General features: G+C 43.4%; 1 protein-coding gene across 1 annotated transcript in view; it reads right to left on the bottom strand.

Moving 5' to 3' along the window:
• Positions 1 to 1,145: 1,145 nt before the first annotated feature.
• EXT1 (exostosin glycosyltransferase 1) overlaps positions 1,146 to 14,686 on the bottom strand; it is a 272,331-nt gene continuing 258,790 nt past the window's right edge. The window contains exons 7-11 of the mRNA XM_073330275.1: positions 14,436 to 14,531; positions 11,211 to 11,300; positions 6,462 to 6,622; positions 5,165 to 5,336; positions 1,146 to 1,641 (exon numbers count right to left, since the gene is read on the bottom strand). Of these exons, the coding sequence (XP_073186376.1) occupies positions 1,456 to 1,641; positions 5,165 to 5,336; positions 6,462 to 6,622; positions 11,211 to 11,300; positions 14,436 to 14,531 (705 nt within the window). The 3' untranslated portion in view covers positions 1,146 to 1,455. The remainder of the gene's footprint in view (positions 1,642 to 5,164; positions 5,337 to 6,461; positions 6,623 to 11,210; positions 11,301 to 14,435; positions 14,532 to 14,686) is intronic.

Below are 14,686 nucleotides of genomic sequence, written 5' to 3'. Positions count from 1 at the left end.
AGTTCACACTATCGTGTAAATAACTGAAATGTTTCTGTTTGAAATGATAAAACCTTTTGAGAGTTATAAGGAGTACAGAAAAGTACCTGAAACTACCACATATATCTTTGGGCCAGATTCTACCTTGAGTTACCATGGGTTACATCTGGAGTAACTACTGCCATTGACAGGAATACTCCAGATGCCAACAGAACTCCAGGATGGAATCTGGCCACTTGCTTTCACTCTTACCACTACGAAATACCGAGACTGATTTGATTTTCTTCAGTGCAACTGGTTTTAGGCAAAGTCCTTGTAAGTCAAACCCTAGTCCAGAAAACACTCTTTTTTTCCTTTTAACATCAAACTACTACCTCTTCCTCCCATCCCCCTTCAAAACAAGGGGATTAAAATGGGAATGTTGATAGACCCTTAACTATTGTGACATAAATAGTGCCACCATGATACCTATTCCCCTGCACACAAGAAGAGCAACTCATGCAAACTGTAGCTTACCCATCACTGTAGCTGCTATATTTTCTTCTGCTCATAACAGGTATAAAATTAAAACAGAACTTCCAAACTCCTGTCACACCCTGATGAGAGGAGTCAGGATGATTTCTTACGAGTCACTCATAACTCAAATAGAACCTCCACCAATAAAAGGCATTGGCTTCCTCCCTTTGACTTCCATCCTATCTGTTGTGTTCTTTGTGCAAACCAGACAACTGACTAATATTTCCGAAGCAATCTTTTTTCCCCATTTAAAAAATAGGGTTTAATTGTCTTTGTTTCCTAGAGGGAAGGATCTTAACTAGGCTTCACTAAATGGACATTCTTCAGCTTTCCCTCTGTGCAATAGAATGGTTGATACATTTACTGTCATTGACTTGAGCAGTGAAAGAGAAAATTTAAAAAAAAAAGGGCAAAAAAAAAAAGGCATTAAGTGAAACAATGTTTAATTTCTGTCCTGTTTGTGCTTGATCTTTTTTCTTAGTTTTTTTTAAACTGCTGCAATTTCTACCTGTGAGAGCTGAACTTTTAATTTTGCAATTCTCATTCGGTTTTCCCTGCAATGATATTAAAATGCTTGTAAGAAAGCAATGGCAGCTTCGAATGCTTGTAAGAAAGGAATGGCAACTTGGAAATATTCACACCCAACACCATTTTGATTAAAGAAAGAACTCTGTTTTTAATAGTTGTGGGTTTTTTTTGATCATTAAAAAAGTTTTAACCTGCATAGCAATCATTTCAAAAATAATTATTTAATGTTCCATAATGAAACTGTACACAACCTAGTCTTGAACGACAGAAACCTGTGAGGTGGTTTGAAGCAGTCCAGCACAATGATTCCTTGGAGCCACACAACTCTGCTTTCCACTTGCATGTGGTTTTGTCCTCGCTACAGTCTGGCTCCAAGTGTCCGTGGATCTGCACTGGGCATGGAGAACAGTTCAGTCCCCTCAGCAGGGCTCCTCAAAGTCGTTCAATGTCTCGATATTTCTTCCTCAGGATGGAGACCTGGTCTTTAAAGAGGACAGGGTCAAGCCTCATCTGAGAATGGATCAGCGGCATATAGCCAAACCAGCTGGCGAAAGTGTTCATGCAGCTCTGCCGCTGGGCAAAATGATCTGGGTCAGCCCAGCGAGAAGCCCTGGAAGTCTGAATGGAGAGAAAGGAAATGCTAAGTCATCATGTCAACAACGCTGTGTAAATGGCAGGAGACAAGGTGTTACCGAGGCTGTGCTGTGAGGTGATCTCAGCACCTCATCACCTGGCTCTAAAACCTCAACATAGAGCTGACATTTGGTAAGAAATAGATACTTGGTATCTATATTTCAAGCCACGTGGACCAAATTCTGACCTTAGTAACAGCTGGACAACTTATTATTACTTATTATTTGTATTGCAGTGGTGCCTAGGAGCCTGAGTCATGGATCAGGATCCCATTGTGCCAGGCACATTACAAACAGAAGAGAAAGACAGTCTCTGCCCCAAGGGGCTTACAGTCTAAGTGTAAGGCAAGATGGATACAGACAGATGGGGGAGTACAAGGAAATAATGAAACAATACTGGTCAACATGATAAGCACTGCGCAGGGCCGCCCAGAGGTGGGGGCAATTTGCCCCAGGCCCTGCAGGGGCCCCCAGGAGTATATAGTATTCTATAGTATTGCAACCTTTTCTTATGGAAGGGCCAGTGGTATAGCCAGGTGGAGTGAACAGGGGGAGCGATCGCAAAAAAAGGCACCACCCACTGCGGCGCTTTTACTCACCCGGCAGCGTTTTTACTGACTGGGCGGTGCTCCGGGTCTTCGGCGGCATTTCGGCGGCGGGTTCTTCAGGGCCGCCAAATACACCCGGAGTGAGCGAAGGACGCATTGCCAAAATGCCGCCGAAGACCCGGAGCGCCGCCGGGTGAGTAAAATTTAAAAAGACGCTTAATTAATTAAAGGGCCCCTAAAATTGCTTTGCCCCAGGGCCCCTGAATCCTCTGGGCGGCCCTGGCACTGTGTGCCCTTGGCTTTGTGACTGTTAAAAGTCTTTTGGTTTATGGTGATCATTAGGCTCGTTTAGAACAGAAATACCTCGGGATAAATCCTCTGAAATACGTCAAGACATATCTCTATTTCAACCCAATTCCCATATTATTTAGAATCTCTCTATTTCAACCCAATTCCCAGATTATTTAGAATCTCTCTATTTCAACCCAATTCCCAGATTATTTTTGATAGCGGACAATAAAACATTATTCCCCCACGAAAAAAGCCATTTGGGGTGCAAATGTCAGAGCTAAATGTGCAACCTCCAAGCTATATTCTAACACATGTCATCAGTGGGCACACATGGCAGCTTAAGTAGCTAGAGTGTTCATGTAAGAGCTTCAAAACAGCCCAAGGTCCCCCCAAACTAACAGCCCAATCCAAGTCTCACTGAGGTCTATGAGAGTTGGAGGAGGCCATAAAACGCCTAATTCTGGGAGTCGATGTTGGAGTCAATTTGAGCGGAGAATACTGAGCATCTCACAGGACTGAGCCCTAAGAGATGAACACTGTAACACCATTATAGTTTGTCAGGTCAAAAATCCATTTTGAGGGCCCAGTCCTGCAGCCCTTATGCACGAGTAATTCCCACCGAGTCTGAGAGTTCAGTGGAACGTCTTAGTGCAAAAACTCAGTCAGGTGCGTCAGCATGATCAGGGCTTTAGAATATTGCCTACAAATAAACGGGCCCTACAGATGCTCAGAGAGCCTGGTGGATGGAGCCAGCACAATACACTTCGACAGAGAAGTAGAGGAAATAAACTGGAATCACAGAAATGATTACATTCCATCAGACCATGCTAATATAGCACTTTTCAAAATTAGTATGAAAGCCACATTTCATATTTACCTAAAATACTAATAACCTTACTTTCAGAGGTTCTGATCATCCACAACTCCCATTAAGGTCCATGGCAGCTATGGGTACTCAGCACCTCTGAAAATCAAGCCCTAAAAGCTTTGAGGGAGTTGTTATTCTCCATTGGGAAAATAATGCACCTCACTGTATGTAGGAACCCACTCGATCCAAAACAAGTCTTTGAAACAACAGACTATAAGTGTTCAGAAAGTGCCATTAAAATCTATTTTGTGCCATCTCTCGTATGTTTACTTTTGTGTGTACTGCAATTTTTTTTTAAACAGCGTAAACTCAAAGTTTGTTCATTAAATGTTAAAACAGCGATAGAGTCAGGAAAACTGGCCATTTTAACTCGAACAGTAGATTCTAATGTGCACTAATCCCAGACACTTGATTATACATAATCACAACAGGGCAGGCTAGGAAAAGTGTGCTCTGGTGGATTATAGAAGACGTCCAGCCATTAGCATTGAATTTCCATATGACTATTAATCGGTGTCACAACCTTAAGGTTCTGTTATGTTAATTTTTTATTTGTCTTTTCAAGGGATTACGAACATGGACCATTCAATTCCCTGTAGCTACGGGTACAGCTTGTTTTAGGAAGACAATTGTAACTCATTTTTCGTTTACATTACCATCTCCTGCAAAGGCAAGCCTGTGTGTAGTCTGAACTGAAGAGCCAAAGTACAGCTCTGTGGACCAGTGGAACTCAAATGGGTAGCGGAAGGTACCTTCTGAATGGTGCAGATGGAGGCATTTTGGCCATGTAAGGCCCTCTTCTGGGTGCTTCAGTGAACACACCAACCAGTGGTACCTGTGGCACCAGATCACTGAATTGTTAGTACTGTCAATTGGAGCCATCGTGATGCCCTCATCCAACTCCCACCTTTCTCTTTGGTGTGCAGTATCTATGGCACTGCTGGTCTCCTTTCTTCCCTACAACACAGCAGCAGCACTGGCCATGGGCTGCCTCCTGCACAGGTATGCTGGGGGCGCACTGTGTCCTCTACTCCCACGACTCACTTACGCAAGAACAGTAGAACGCCATGCTTGCCAAGTTTCTGTGTTATAAAAGGTATTCTTTTCAGGGGGCAGGATCCTTAACTAGTAGCTAGAAAAGGCAAATCTGCTCACTATGAAAACTAATTCTAAAATAAATAATTTGCCTAGGAACTACAGAGGCTACTGAGCATATTGTGTCAGCAGTGAGACAAATATAACAGCACGTGGATGGTTCTTCCTTATCTCCTTAACGAAGCAACTTAAAATAAACATTTGAAAATAACAAATTACATCTGTTGTGACCCAGTTTAAAAACACTGCTCCAGTCACATTGAGAATGCGGTATTATTTTTAAATAGCACAGAGATTTCTCTGTACATTACATTAATTAATAATCATTAAAAAAAAAACTTTTAGAACAGCACAATAGGCTTGCACCTAAACTATTAATTAAATAATTCTCTTAACTGAAATTCAGCTGTCATGGAATCTGTTGCATGAGTTTTACATCACCATGAATAAATAAAACAATATGGGAAAATGAGGGAGACAATGTTGCATTCCACAGGCAGATATTTGCTATCTCTATTGTTGGATTTTCCTTCGGTTCATTAAAAATATTCCCAGCTCCATTTATGATTTTATCAAACAAGGAATCATGAAAAATTAAGCAGAATTTCATTCAGCCCACAGGTTTCCTACAAAATGTGTCTGGTCTGGAAGCGAAAAGTGATTTTACCAAGACTACTCAAAGGATCAAACATGCTCTAGACACATACCTGCCCCATCATGGTCTCCTTATACTGTTTTTTCTGTGTTACTTTGATTGGAGGCAGTTTTGTCACAGCAGATACCAAAAAATTCATTAGAATGTCCTCACAATTGGCCAGTTGGTCCACCATATTCTTCAGGCTGGCAGGCAGGTAATGAGTGTACAGGTAGTGATAATATCTAGAAAGCCAACAACAGGGGCATTAATGCAAGTCTTTGCCTTACTGAGGCACATGGACACCACAGGATTTCAATCCCAGTTGAGGCCCTAACTCACTGTGTGACCAGGGGCACACCATGGGACCTTTGTTGCCTCAAACCAGAAAAGTGGGGAGGAAAAAGCAGGATGATACCATGAAACTAAGCTATTAGGGATACAAGAATTAAAAACTCCACTGGGCCTTTTACAATTAGTGGGAGAGAGATAGGGTTGACTTTAAATCTTAAGCAAGATAATGCAAGACTAGAATTCGGACTAGCCCATGTGCATTGTTGTAGCCAAGGTGGGTAACTGTAAGGAAGAGCATGCAGAGGCAAGAAAAATCAGCAGGTGTGGTTGGAGAGAAAATGGAATATGGCCTAATAAGGCCCTCACAACCGCAGTTCAGATGATTTTGTTGTGGACCTAAATAAATCTAGATCCCTCTTTAACCGGTGCCTACTTCCTCCTTTGTGGGGAGTGGATCAGATACAGAAGCATAATATGACTTTATTAAAGGCTAAGAGAGGCCTCCTATCTACCCTGCTCTACTGAAGTGTCAGTGATGTGAATTCTCTCCAATATACTGTGCCTGAACTGCAAGGTGTCACGACACTAAAGATTCAAGTGGCTGGAAGAGTTAGCCATGACAGTCAGCTACCACAAACCCACAGTCAGTCGGGCAGCAATCTTCACTCCTCTGCACTACAAGCCATTTGGCCCAGGAGTTTAATAAATTTAGGGCTTCTTTGAAGGGCATAATTCCTGATATTAAAAAGAGCAGTTAGACTTCCTCAAAATACAAGTGACTTCAAAAGAGATCCAGGGAACACAGTTATGATTACCAGATCCCCAGAGCCAAACTGGGAATTTAAATTATTACCCTATAAACAGAGGAGAGCTCCATCTATTCTCTACCTATGTTTCCAATAGGACCCCCCCCCCTTTTTTTTGGAGGGGAGACAAGAGTTCCTTTTGGGGGGGGGCGGGAATGATAAGATTTTCATTCCGTCTTTCGGTCAGGAACAAATTTATTCACCACCTTTAATCAAATAAATAAATAAAAATAAAATAATAATAAAGACAAAGATGCTTTGGTTTCTTACTTGTGGTAAATAGCAGCTCCTGTCAATACCATGGAATAGTCATTAGTCCATTTGGATGTATAGCCCCATCTCTCCTTAGTATTATCCCAAAAGTGACTGCGAGCGGGGTACCCTACAATCCTCTCCGGAAAACTCTGCCATACTGTAAATGCAAAATCCACCTGCAGGCAAAGACACATGCCAAATGAATAATCAAACTGTTTCAGTAATTGTCAACAAAACAAAATATTATCTTGCCGCTAATTCATAATTCAAAATCTTCAAACTGTTGCAAAACATTAATTCGGTGTATTCATCAGTAAATTAAAGTGACTGCTTGACATTTTGCCCTATAATTATGCACATTTTAATTTTTTCTGTTAAAGAAACTCTAGAGCACTGCAGCATTACATTAACATTTTGCAGGCATGCCCTTTACGATTCAAACCTTTCCAAACAGAATGGTATGTGTGTGTGTGAATTTATACTTCTATGCCAGGGATGGCCAAACTTACTGCATACGACAATCTTCAGAAGTTCGAGAGCCAGGGCGCCACTGCCAGGCCTCGGGGCTTCAGCCCTGCAGCAAGGTGGTGGGGCTGAGGGCTTTTGCCCTGCAGAGTCAGGGCGTCTCAGGGCTTCAGACCTGTGGGGCGCACCTGCCGGGGCTCTGGGCTTCAGCCCCACGACCCCTGGCAGGCACCGTCTGTGGCGCTGAAGTCCCAAGACCCCCCTCCCTGCTGGCATAAGTGCTGGAACTAGGAGTTTGGGGGGTGCTACCCCACCCCCTGCTTGAAGTGGTTTCAATTATATACAGGGTTTATAGTTTGGTTTAATGACTCTCAGCAGCCTCACTATAAAAATTATTCCAGGCCCCCTGCCTGCTGGGCAGAAGGCTCCCATCCCCTCCACCCCACTGCAGGGCAAAAGCTCCTTGTCCCACCATGCCGCTGCAGGGCAGAAGCCCCGAGCTCCCGCAAACAGTCTGGTAGGCCGAGAATGGGGAGAGTATGGAGGGCGTCAAGAGACCACTTTAACTGTAAAAGAGCCGCATGCAGCTCACGAGCCACAGCTTGGCCACCCCTGTTCTATTCTATAGCATATCCCCTCATCCTGCACCTTTAAGCAGCTCATCTATACTCTGCGCATGAATTCAATGTTATCAACCCGAAGCATTTTAAAATCATACGTCAGGTCCTCCAAACACAATGAGATTCGCTCAAAAATCATGGTGGTTTTTATTTTAAATAATAAATGTGGGGTTCTATCTATTTTCCTTCTGGCTTTTCAGCTTTTACGATATACTTGCGTCATGTTTTTAAGTTTTTCTTTGCAGCCATGAGGGGCAGAAACTTACTAAAAATGGATGAGATTCTCATGTAGTTAACATGACTCCAGGAACTGGGGCTTTATGAAACATACTTTATCAGCAGCTTCATGATAAAATTGTGAGAGCTGGCAACATTGCTAATTTCTCTTTAATATCCCAACCTCTGAGCACAAAAAAGGGGTTGCCCATCAAGAAGAAGAAGGGGAGCAAAAACCAACTATAAATACCGAGGCCAAAACCATGCAAAGCTACTGAGAGCTACACCTCAGTTCCACACTGATACCTGAACTTCAGCCTAGACCAAGGGTGGGCAAACTTTTTGGCCGGAGGGTCACATCTGGGTGGGGAAATTGCATGCAGGGCCCATGAATGTAGGGCTGGGGTAGGGGGTTGGGGTGCAGAGGAAGGGACTCAGGGCAGGGGGTTGGGTGCAGGAGGGGTGCGGCAGGGGGTTCAGGGAGGGGGGTTGGGGTGCGGGGTGTAGGTAGGGTTCGGGGTGCGGGCCCTGACCTGGCACCACTTACCTTGAGTCGCTCTGGGATGGCAGCAGCACACAGCATGACCCTGCTGCCCCTTGCCTGCGGATACCTCCCCCGAAGCTCCCATTGGCCGTGGTTCCCCGTTCCTGGCCACTGGGAGCTACGGGGGTGGCAATCCCGCGGGCCGGATCCAAAGCCCTGAGAGGCCAGTTTGCCTACCCCTGACCAAGACTCAGACAAAACTTTGCTCAAAAATCCTCCCAATGAACCTTTCAGCAAACATGACCAGAGTTTCACGTTTGTGCTGTTAAGGATTCACAGATATTTCATCTTTAACACAGTAACACTTCTCTTACAACAGTTACATTTCTTGTAATTATTGCCAGAGCTTTTTCATTTACAAATTATTCTGTGAAAGAGAAGAGACACAAACGTATTGGTACATGCAGTTAGAGGCATAATCTATTCTTTCATGTTGTTTGCAGGAACTTGAATCAAATGGAAAGCCAATGCAGCTAAAGTAGTTAATTCTTGTGATAATGATTTGGATGAGATCTGAACTAACACATCAAAGTACTAACGTTGATCTTAAGGCCCTTTCCTGTAAAACCTGACATCTGTTTTCTTTAGACGAGTTTGAGAATCTCAGGTTAAGAAAAACAAAAATAAACCATCTACATCTACAAGTACCGACTACTACTACTAACCCAGCTCATGTCCTCGCTCATGTATTGTTTTAATATCTGTCCTTGTAATAGACAGAAGCATTAAAACAAGCTGAGCTCCCTAGGAGAAGATGAGCCACAGTTTATCCCCTTAAAACACTCCTTGTCCTAGATAATTTTAAGCAGCATTACCACTCAGCTGATCAGCGGGAAAAGCAAAGAGTCACTTCAATCCCTGTATCATTCCCAACCCATACTGATTTCTAATTGCTTCCCATACAAATATCCCTCCAAGCAGCACTTTTGGGCTGCTACCCTTGGAAATGAAAACAATAGACATTACGCTTCATTTCATTATGAACGAAAAACCTTTATTAACACTAGAGCTGAGCAAAGAGTGGAGAACGTGTTTGGTGAATATTCATTCACACTTGAAATGTCAGCTTGACCGTGCTTGGGAATTTTTTTGTTTGCTTTCCCTAGGATGAACACTTGTGAAAAGTGGATTTTAAGTGCAAATGTTAGCTGAAAGGGAATTCTGAACTCAACAATTCAACTACGTTTGAAATGGTTTAGGTTTATTTACATCAGCCATCCAGTCAGGGAACAGAAGCAATATCAAGGCCCTGGTCCAAAAAAGAAAACTATGTAGTAAGTCCCTGCCCCGACGTGCAGTCCCACTGAAGTGGATGGGGTTCTACCTAGGCTCAGAGGCCTGCCCACATATTTCCCATTGCAGGACGAGGGCCCAACTGATGTACGGCGCTAACACACACAGACAGACACACACACTATTTTGAATATTTGCAGCAAATTACTCAGAGCAGTGAAAATGCTACGAAGAAATTCACAATTCATTTCACAAAACAAACAAACATTAAAATTCTGCCACCTCTTTACCATAAAAAGGGGCCAAATTCAGTGAAAAAAAAGTTGCCCATTATTTGCTTTGTGTAACCAAAAAAAGGGTGTAATGACTAAGATTACAACCACTAAAATGGGTGTGTGTGGTGGGGGGAAATGATGGGAATAACAAAGTGGGCTCCTGTAGTACCTTGCAGGAGACTCTGGGTAAAATCCTGGCCCCAAACAAAATCAAAGTTTTGCCATTGACTTCAACAAGGCTGGGATTTCACCTTGTCTTGAGCAAGAATCTTGAGCCGCGGGCCAGTGCAAGGAGTCTTCCTTGGAGAACTCTGGACTTTGCCCATGTTATCTCACAGAGGCTGCGTTCTTCCCAATCTGGCAGGAATGGCCCAGGTGTGGCCTGAGGGCCAATGCTGCCCTCTTCTACAATACAGAGCGCAGCACATGGGGACTACCGTGGATCAGCTGAAGGGCTGAATGCTGGGACTAGTAGTTCCATACTGGCAAGGAGAGTCTCTGAGGTAAATTATGTGTGGTCTTAGGGCTTATAGCAAGCTGCCAATGCAATACTCAGTCTGGCAAAACTTGGGCATACCTGCCCTAACGTAAGGTGTAATGGGATCATCTAAAGGGCTACGACTATTGACAATAGTAAGAGCAGCATTGTGGGGCGAAGTGGGGAGAAAGAAATGGTTCTGGATATGATGAAGGAGGGGGAAAGGAATAGAAGACTGAGAAGAAAATCAAGTCTCTAAGCTTTTCAATAGCCACCATTAATAATGTATTTCCTATGTATTGTGCTTCTATATAAACAGTCATTAGTCTCCTCTGTGGTTTTCAGGACAAGGTTCCAGAAATCAATACTCATCCCAGTTGTAAAAATTGGTTTTTTACAGAATCTTTCCTTTCTCTCCTTTTTTTTTTTTTTTTTAGTGCAATCTTGCTTTGGGCACAAATGCCGGAATGTCTCAACCATCATGTATCTCTAGCTCTGTGGCACAGTGATACTGTTAGCGTATTGTGTGTGTGGAGGAGAAAATCAAAACACTTGTACCCAGGCAGAAATACTGCCTTTGAAGCAGAAATAATGTCCCATCGTTGAAGCTAATGTGTGGGAAAGGGAGGAACCACGATCAGCACAGCGGAAAGGTAATGCTAAAACAGACTGCTGTTAGCTGTCCACACCTGCCTATGTTACTAAAATGATAAAGAAGGGAAGAACCACATGCTAATGATGCCAATTAACCATGAAAAAATCCTCTCCTGCTGGCAGGTGGCGGCAAGATTTTTTGAGACAAATGCAATACATTAAGCCTGGGGTGTGAGCGGGAAATATTATAAAGACACACACTCTGGCAAACAGGTCCAAAGAACAAGGGTGGGCATCAGGCTGGAAAAGCCAGAGAGATTTCAAGAGGATGGGTCTTACCTCGGTGGTTGAAAGCACGGTGTCCTCGTCAAGGCTTAGCACAGCATCTGTGACTATGTTGTCATAAGGTAGGAAGCGACTGCTCATAACCTGTGAGTTTCAAAGAGAGAGGGGAGAGGGAAATAACTTGAGACACTCATTTCTAAGGGAAGGGGAAAATAACCCTTCTGCATATTCTATTTTACTCTTCATTCTTATTTCGTCTGTGGCACATCGTACATCTTTATCTGATAGGAAGGATTTCTCAGCTCAAGGGTGAAAGGCTGTCATTTTCCATCAGCCCAGCAGTCAGCTTATACCTTGTACCTGAGGAATTAATTTCTGAGCAGATCTGTCTCTCTTGAGCAGGCTGCCTTCCTCCAAAACCCAGACTGTAACTGCATCTGCTGAGAATTAGACAGATGTAGGGTTCTTCATGGCTGACACCTGTCTGGCAGCTAGAGTTGTCCCTCACCTCCCCCTCTCTCCCACTCCATTCCACTCTAAAATGAAGTGCTCAGAGAGACCTTGCACCTTTGATAGAGCCATTCTGTTGGCAAGCTAATGACCCCACCTTGCATCCCAGACCTTGTCTACACACAAAAGTTGTACAGATTTAACTGTAATGGTATAGTTGAAGCGGTATGACCCTCCATGTGTGGATGCAATTATACTGGTATAAAAGTGTTTATACAGGTATAGCTATTCCTGTATGGGAAGGAGAATAAGCTATAGAGGTAATAAGGCATTTTTATACGGGTATAACTGCATCCACAGTAGGCATTATACTGGTATAAAATTGGTGTGTAGATCATGTTTTTATGCTAACCTGGGATATGTCTCAGTGTAATGGGAACTAGATGCGAGAGGAGGAAAAAAGAAGATGACAACAAAAAAGGGGAATCTATTTAGGTAATTTTTGGTCTGCATTACCAATGAGATCTAAGCTTCTTTTGAGTACTGAAAAATGGATATAAGAACACTACACACGCATTCTCTCTCCCCCGCTCCTTTTCCAGCCTGTAGGAAAAATTGCTTGATTAGTTTATAGACTGTGTGTGTGTGTGTGTGTGTGTGTGTGAGAGAGGGTATATTGTATGTGCCTAACTCTAACAAATACCCGCGGGGCCTGTCTCTTTATTATACTTCGGCAACACTTGTACAGCTTGTCATGCCAATAAAGCATTATTGAGCTGCATGGTGTGTGAAGAAATCATCGAGTAAAAACTAAGATGAAGAAATGAGTTTTGCACTTAGCTGTGAAAGCTGATAGTGAGCTCATGTGGAAGTGAGTTCCACAGTCCTGGGCTAGTTCCTGTGAAAGCTCTGTCTTCTACACAACTGTCACTGTTTGGGTGGAACTTAGCTGTCATTGAGGTCATGATTGCGGAGGAAAGGACAGTCTGATAGGTAGCCATAGTTATTCCTGTGGAGGGCTATCAATAACAGAACAGAGTTCAAATTTGGCTCTGTGTTCAGTGGGAAACCAGTACAGAAAGTAAAAGAGAGAAGATTGGTTTCCGTAGAGGATTTCTAATTGGCACTAATATATGAAGAAAAATAATTCAATCAGGGGGAAGAAGGGAACGACAATCCCATGCAATTAAATATTTACACTGTTCGTATAGTGAAAGAACAGAAGAAGTCAGGAAATCAGAGTTCTGTTTCTGACTCTTTTACACACTTACTATGTGAGCTTGGACTAGCCACTAATTTTTATCTGTATCCAAGATGAGCCAGCTGTAAAATGGGTGCAATAATGCTTCTCTGTTTCACAGTAGTGTTATGAGGCTTAAAGTGCTTTGGGATCCTTGGATAGAAGGCCCTAGAGAAATGCCAACTATGAAAATTAAGTCCTTTGTTAGACCTTTGGAGTGCACGGAGCAGCTCAGCAAGACTTGTGAAAACAAAAAGCTTTTCTGTTTCAGAAGCCATTTGGTACGTGATGTGATATTAGAAAGGAGAGACTGTCCACCATAAACACATTTTTGGGAACTTAGGAGATAGGTTTGTAAATTAAACAGCTCCCAGGACAGTTTCTTCATATGCTTAGAACTGGCCTGGGTGGTCTCCCCAAACCCCACTCCCCAGCCCCAGGCAATTCACAAAGTATGAAAATAGAGGGGAAAAGTCCATAATGTTTGCAATGCTCAGAAATCCCCAAGCAGCAGCAGCCTCTCTTAGCCATGCAGCAATTCTCTTGACCCTGTTTACATGTCCTGTGACTAAGGTAGAACTATTAGCTGTCAGCTTAGCAGTGCCCTGACTTTCCCCTTGTTAAGTCTACTGGGGAAAAGAGCGAAGACAAGGCATAAAAATTCACAATAGGATTTTACACCCAAAGCAGCTAAAATGTCCCACTGTGAATTCAGGGGAAGAAAAAGATGATAAAAATCACAGACTGGCCCAACTCGGATGCCTCGGCTCTGACTTCCAGCATTGGCATTAGAGAGAGATGATGAAGAATGGGCCTGATTCTCTACTCCATGCCAATGCTCTGGGTGTATCATTGGCATGAGTGCAAAGCGGCACAAAATGCCACTATTCTCACTTGGTAACATTTTACCCCCACTTTGCACTTGCGCCTGTGACTACGCACAGGGGAGGGCATCAGAGTACCTGGCCCAGTGGCAGAATTTTTTTTCTCTCCCCCTTTGCTGTCTTCTCTTGACCAGTCAACTGTGCTTGGATCCCACTCGGTTCCCAGGCTGTGCATATCTCCCCACGCTCTCCTTGTGAGCACCCTATGTACTTGTTGACAGCCATACAAGCCATAAAAGCAGCTATTTCTCACAAGTTGTTGGAGAACACACTTGCCAATTTCTCTGGGAGCCTAATTTCCAAATCTGAACACAGATGAAGGGTCCTCAAATCCTGCGTCAGAACGCTCAGACTAGCATTTGGGAGCATTATTAATTTAATGCTCCTGCCTGCTGACAGGCATGCAAGATTAGCACCTCCTCTCTAGGTGGCCACATTTGAAAATTCAGTCCCTTATGCCATTCTCAGACTAGCAGTATTGATTGCCACCTTGATCAACAGCTGACATGTGATGAAAAGACAAAATTTCACGCACTGAACTTTCATTAGAATGATGAGTCTGCAATCAGATTGGTACAAAAGGCAGTGGTAAAGGAAGGGGCATCACCCACCTGCTCACCACTAAACATTCGCCAGCTGGAGAAGTAAGTACCCAGTCCCATTGCACTATGCTTGCAATCTTTGACAGTTATTCTCTCCACCTACCTTGCTTTCCCCTTCAATGACTATGACAGGCACAGGAGTGGCAGGCCAGCGGTGTTTGGCTGGGAGGGGTTTATCACAATTCCATAAAACAATGATCTGAAAGGAAGATTGACCTATGGTGTTAGACACACATGGGTATACTTATGCCTGTAGCATTCAAGCCTGGAGGACCCTGAGCACCAAATGGATTCAATTTAGGACAGTGGTTCTCAAACTTTTGAACTGGTGACCCCTTTCACATAGAAAGCCTC

This window comes from Lepidochelys kempii, chromosome 2 (assembly GCF_965140265.1).
Source record: "Lepidochelys kempii isolate rLepKem1 chromosome 2, rLepKem1.hap2, whole genome shotgun sequence".
Lineage (NCBI taxonomy): Eukaryota > Metazoa > Chordata > Testudines > Cheloniidae > Lepidochelys > Lepidochelys kempii.
This window is presented reverse-complemented; position numbering and strand designations above follow the sequence as displayed.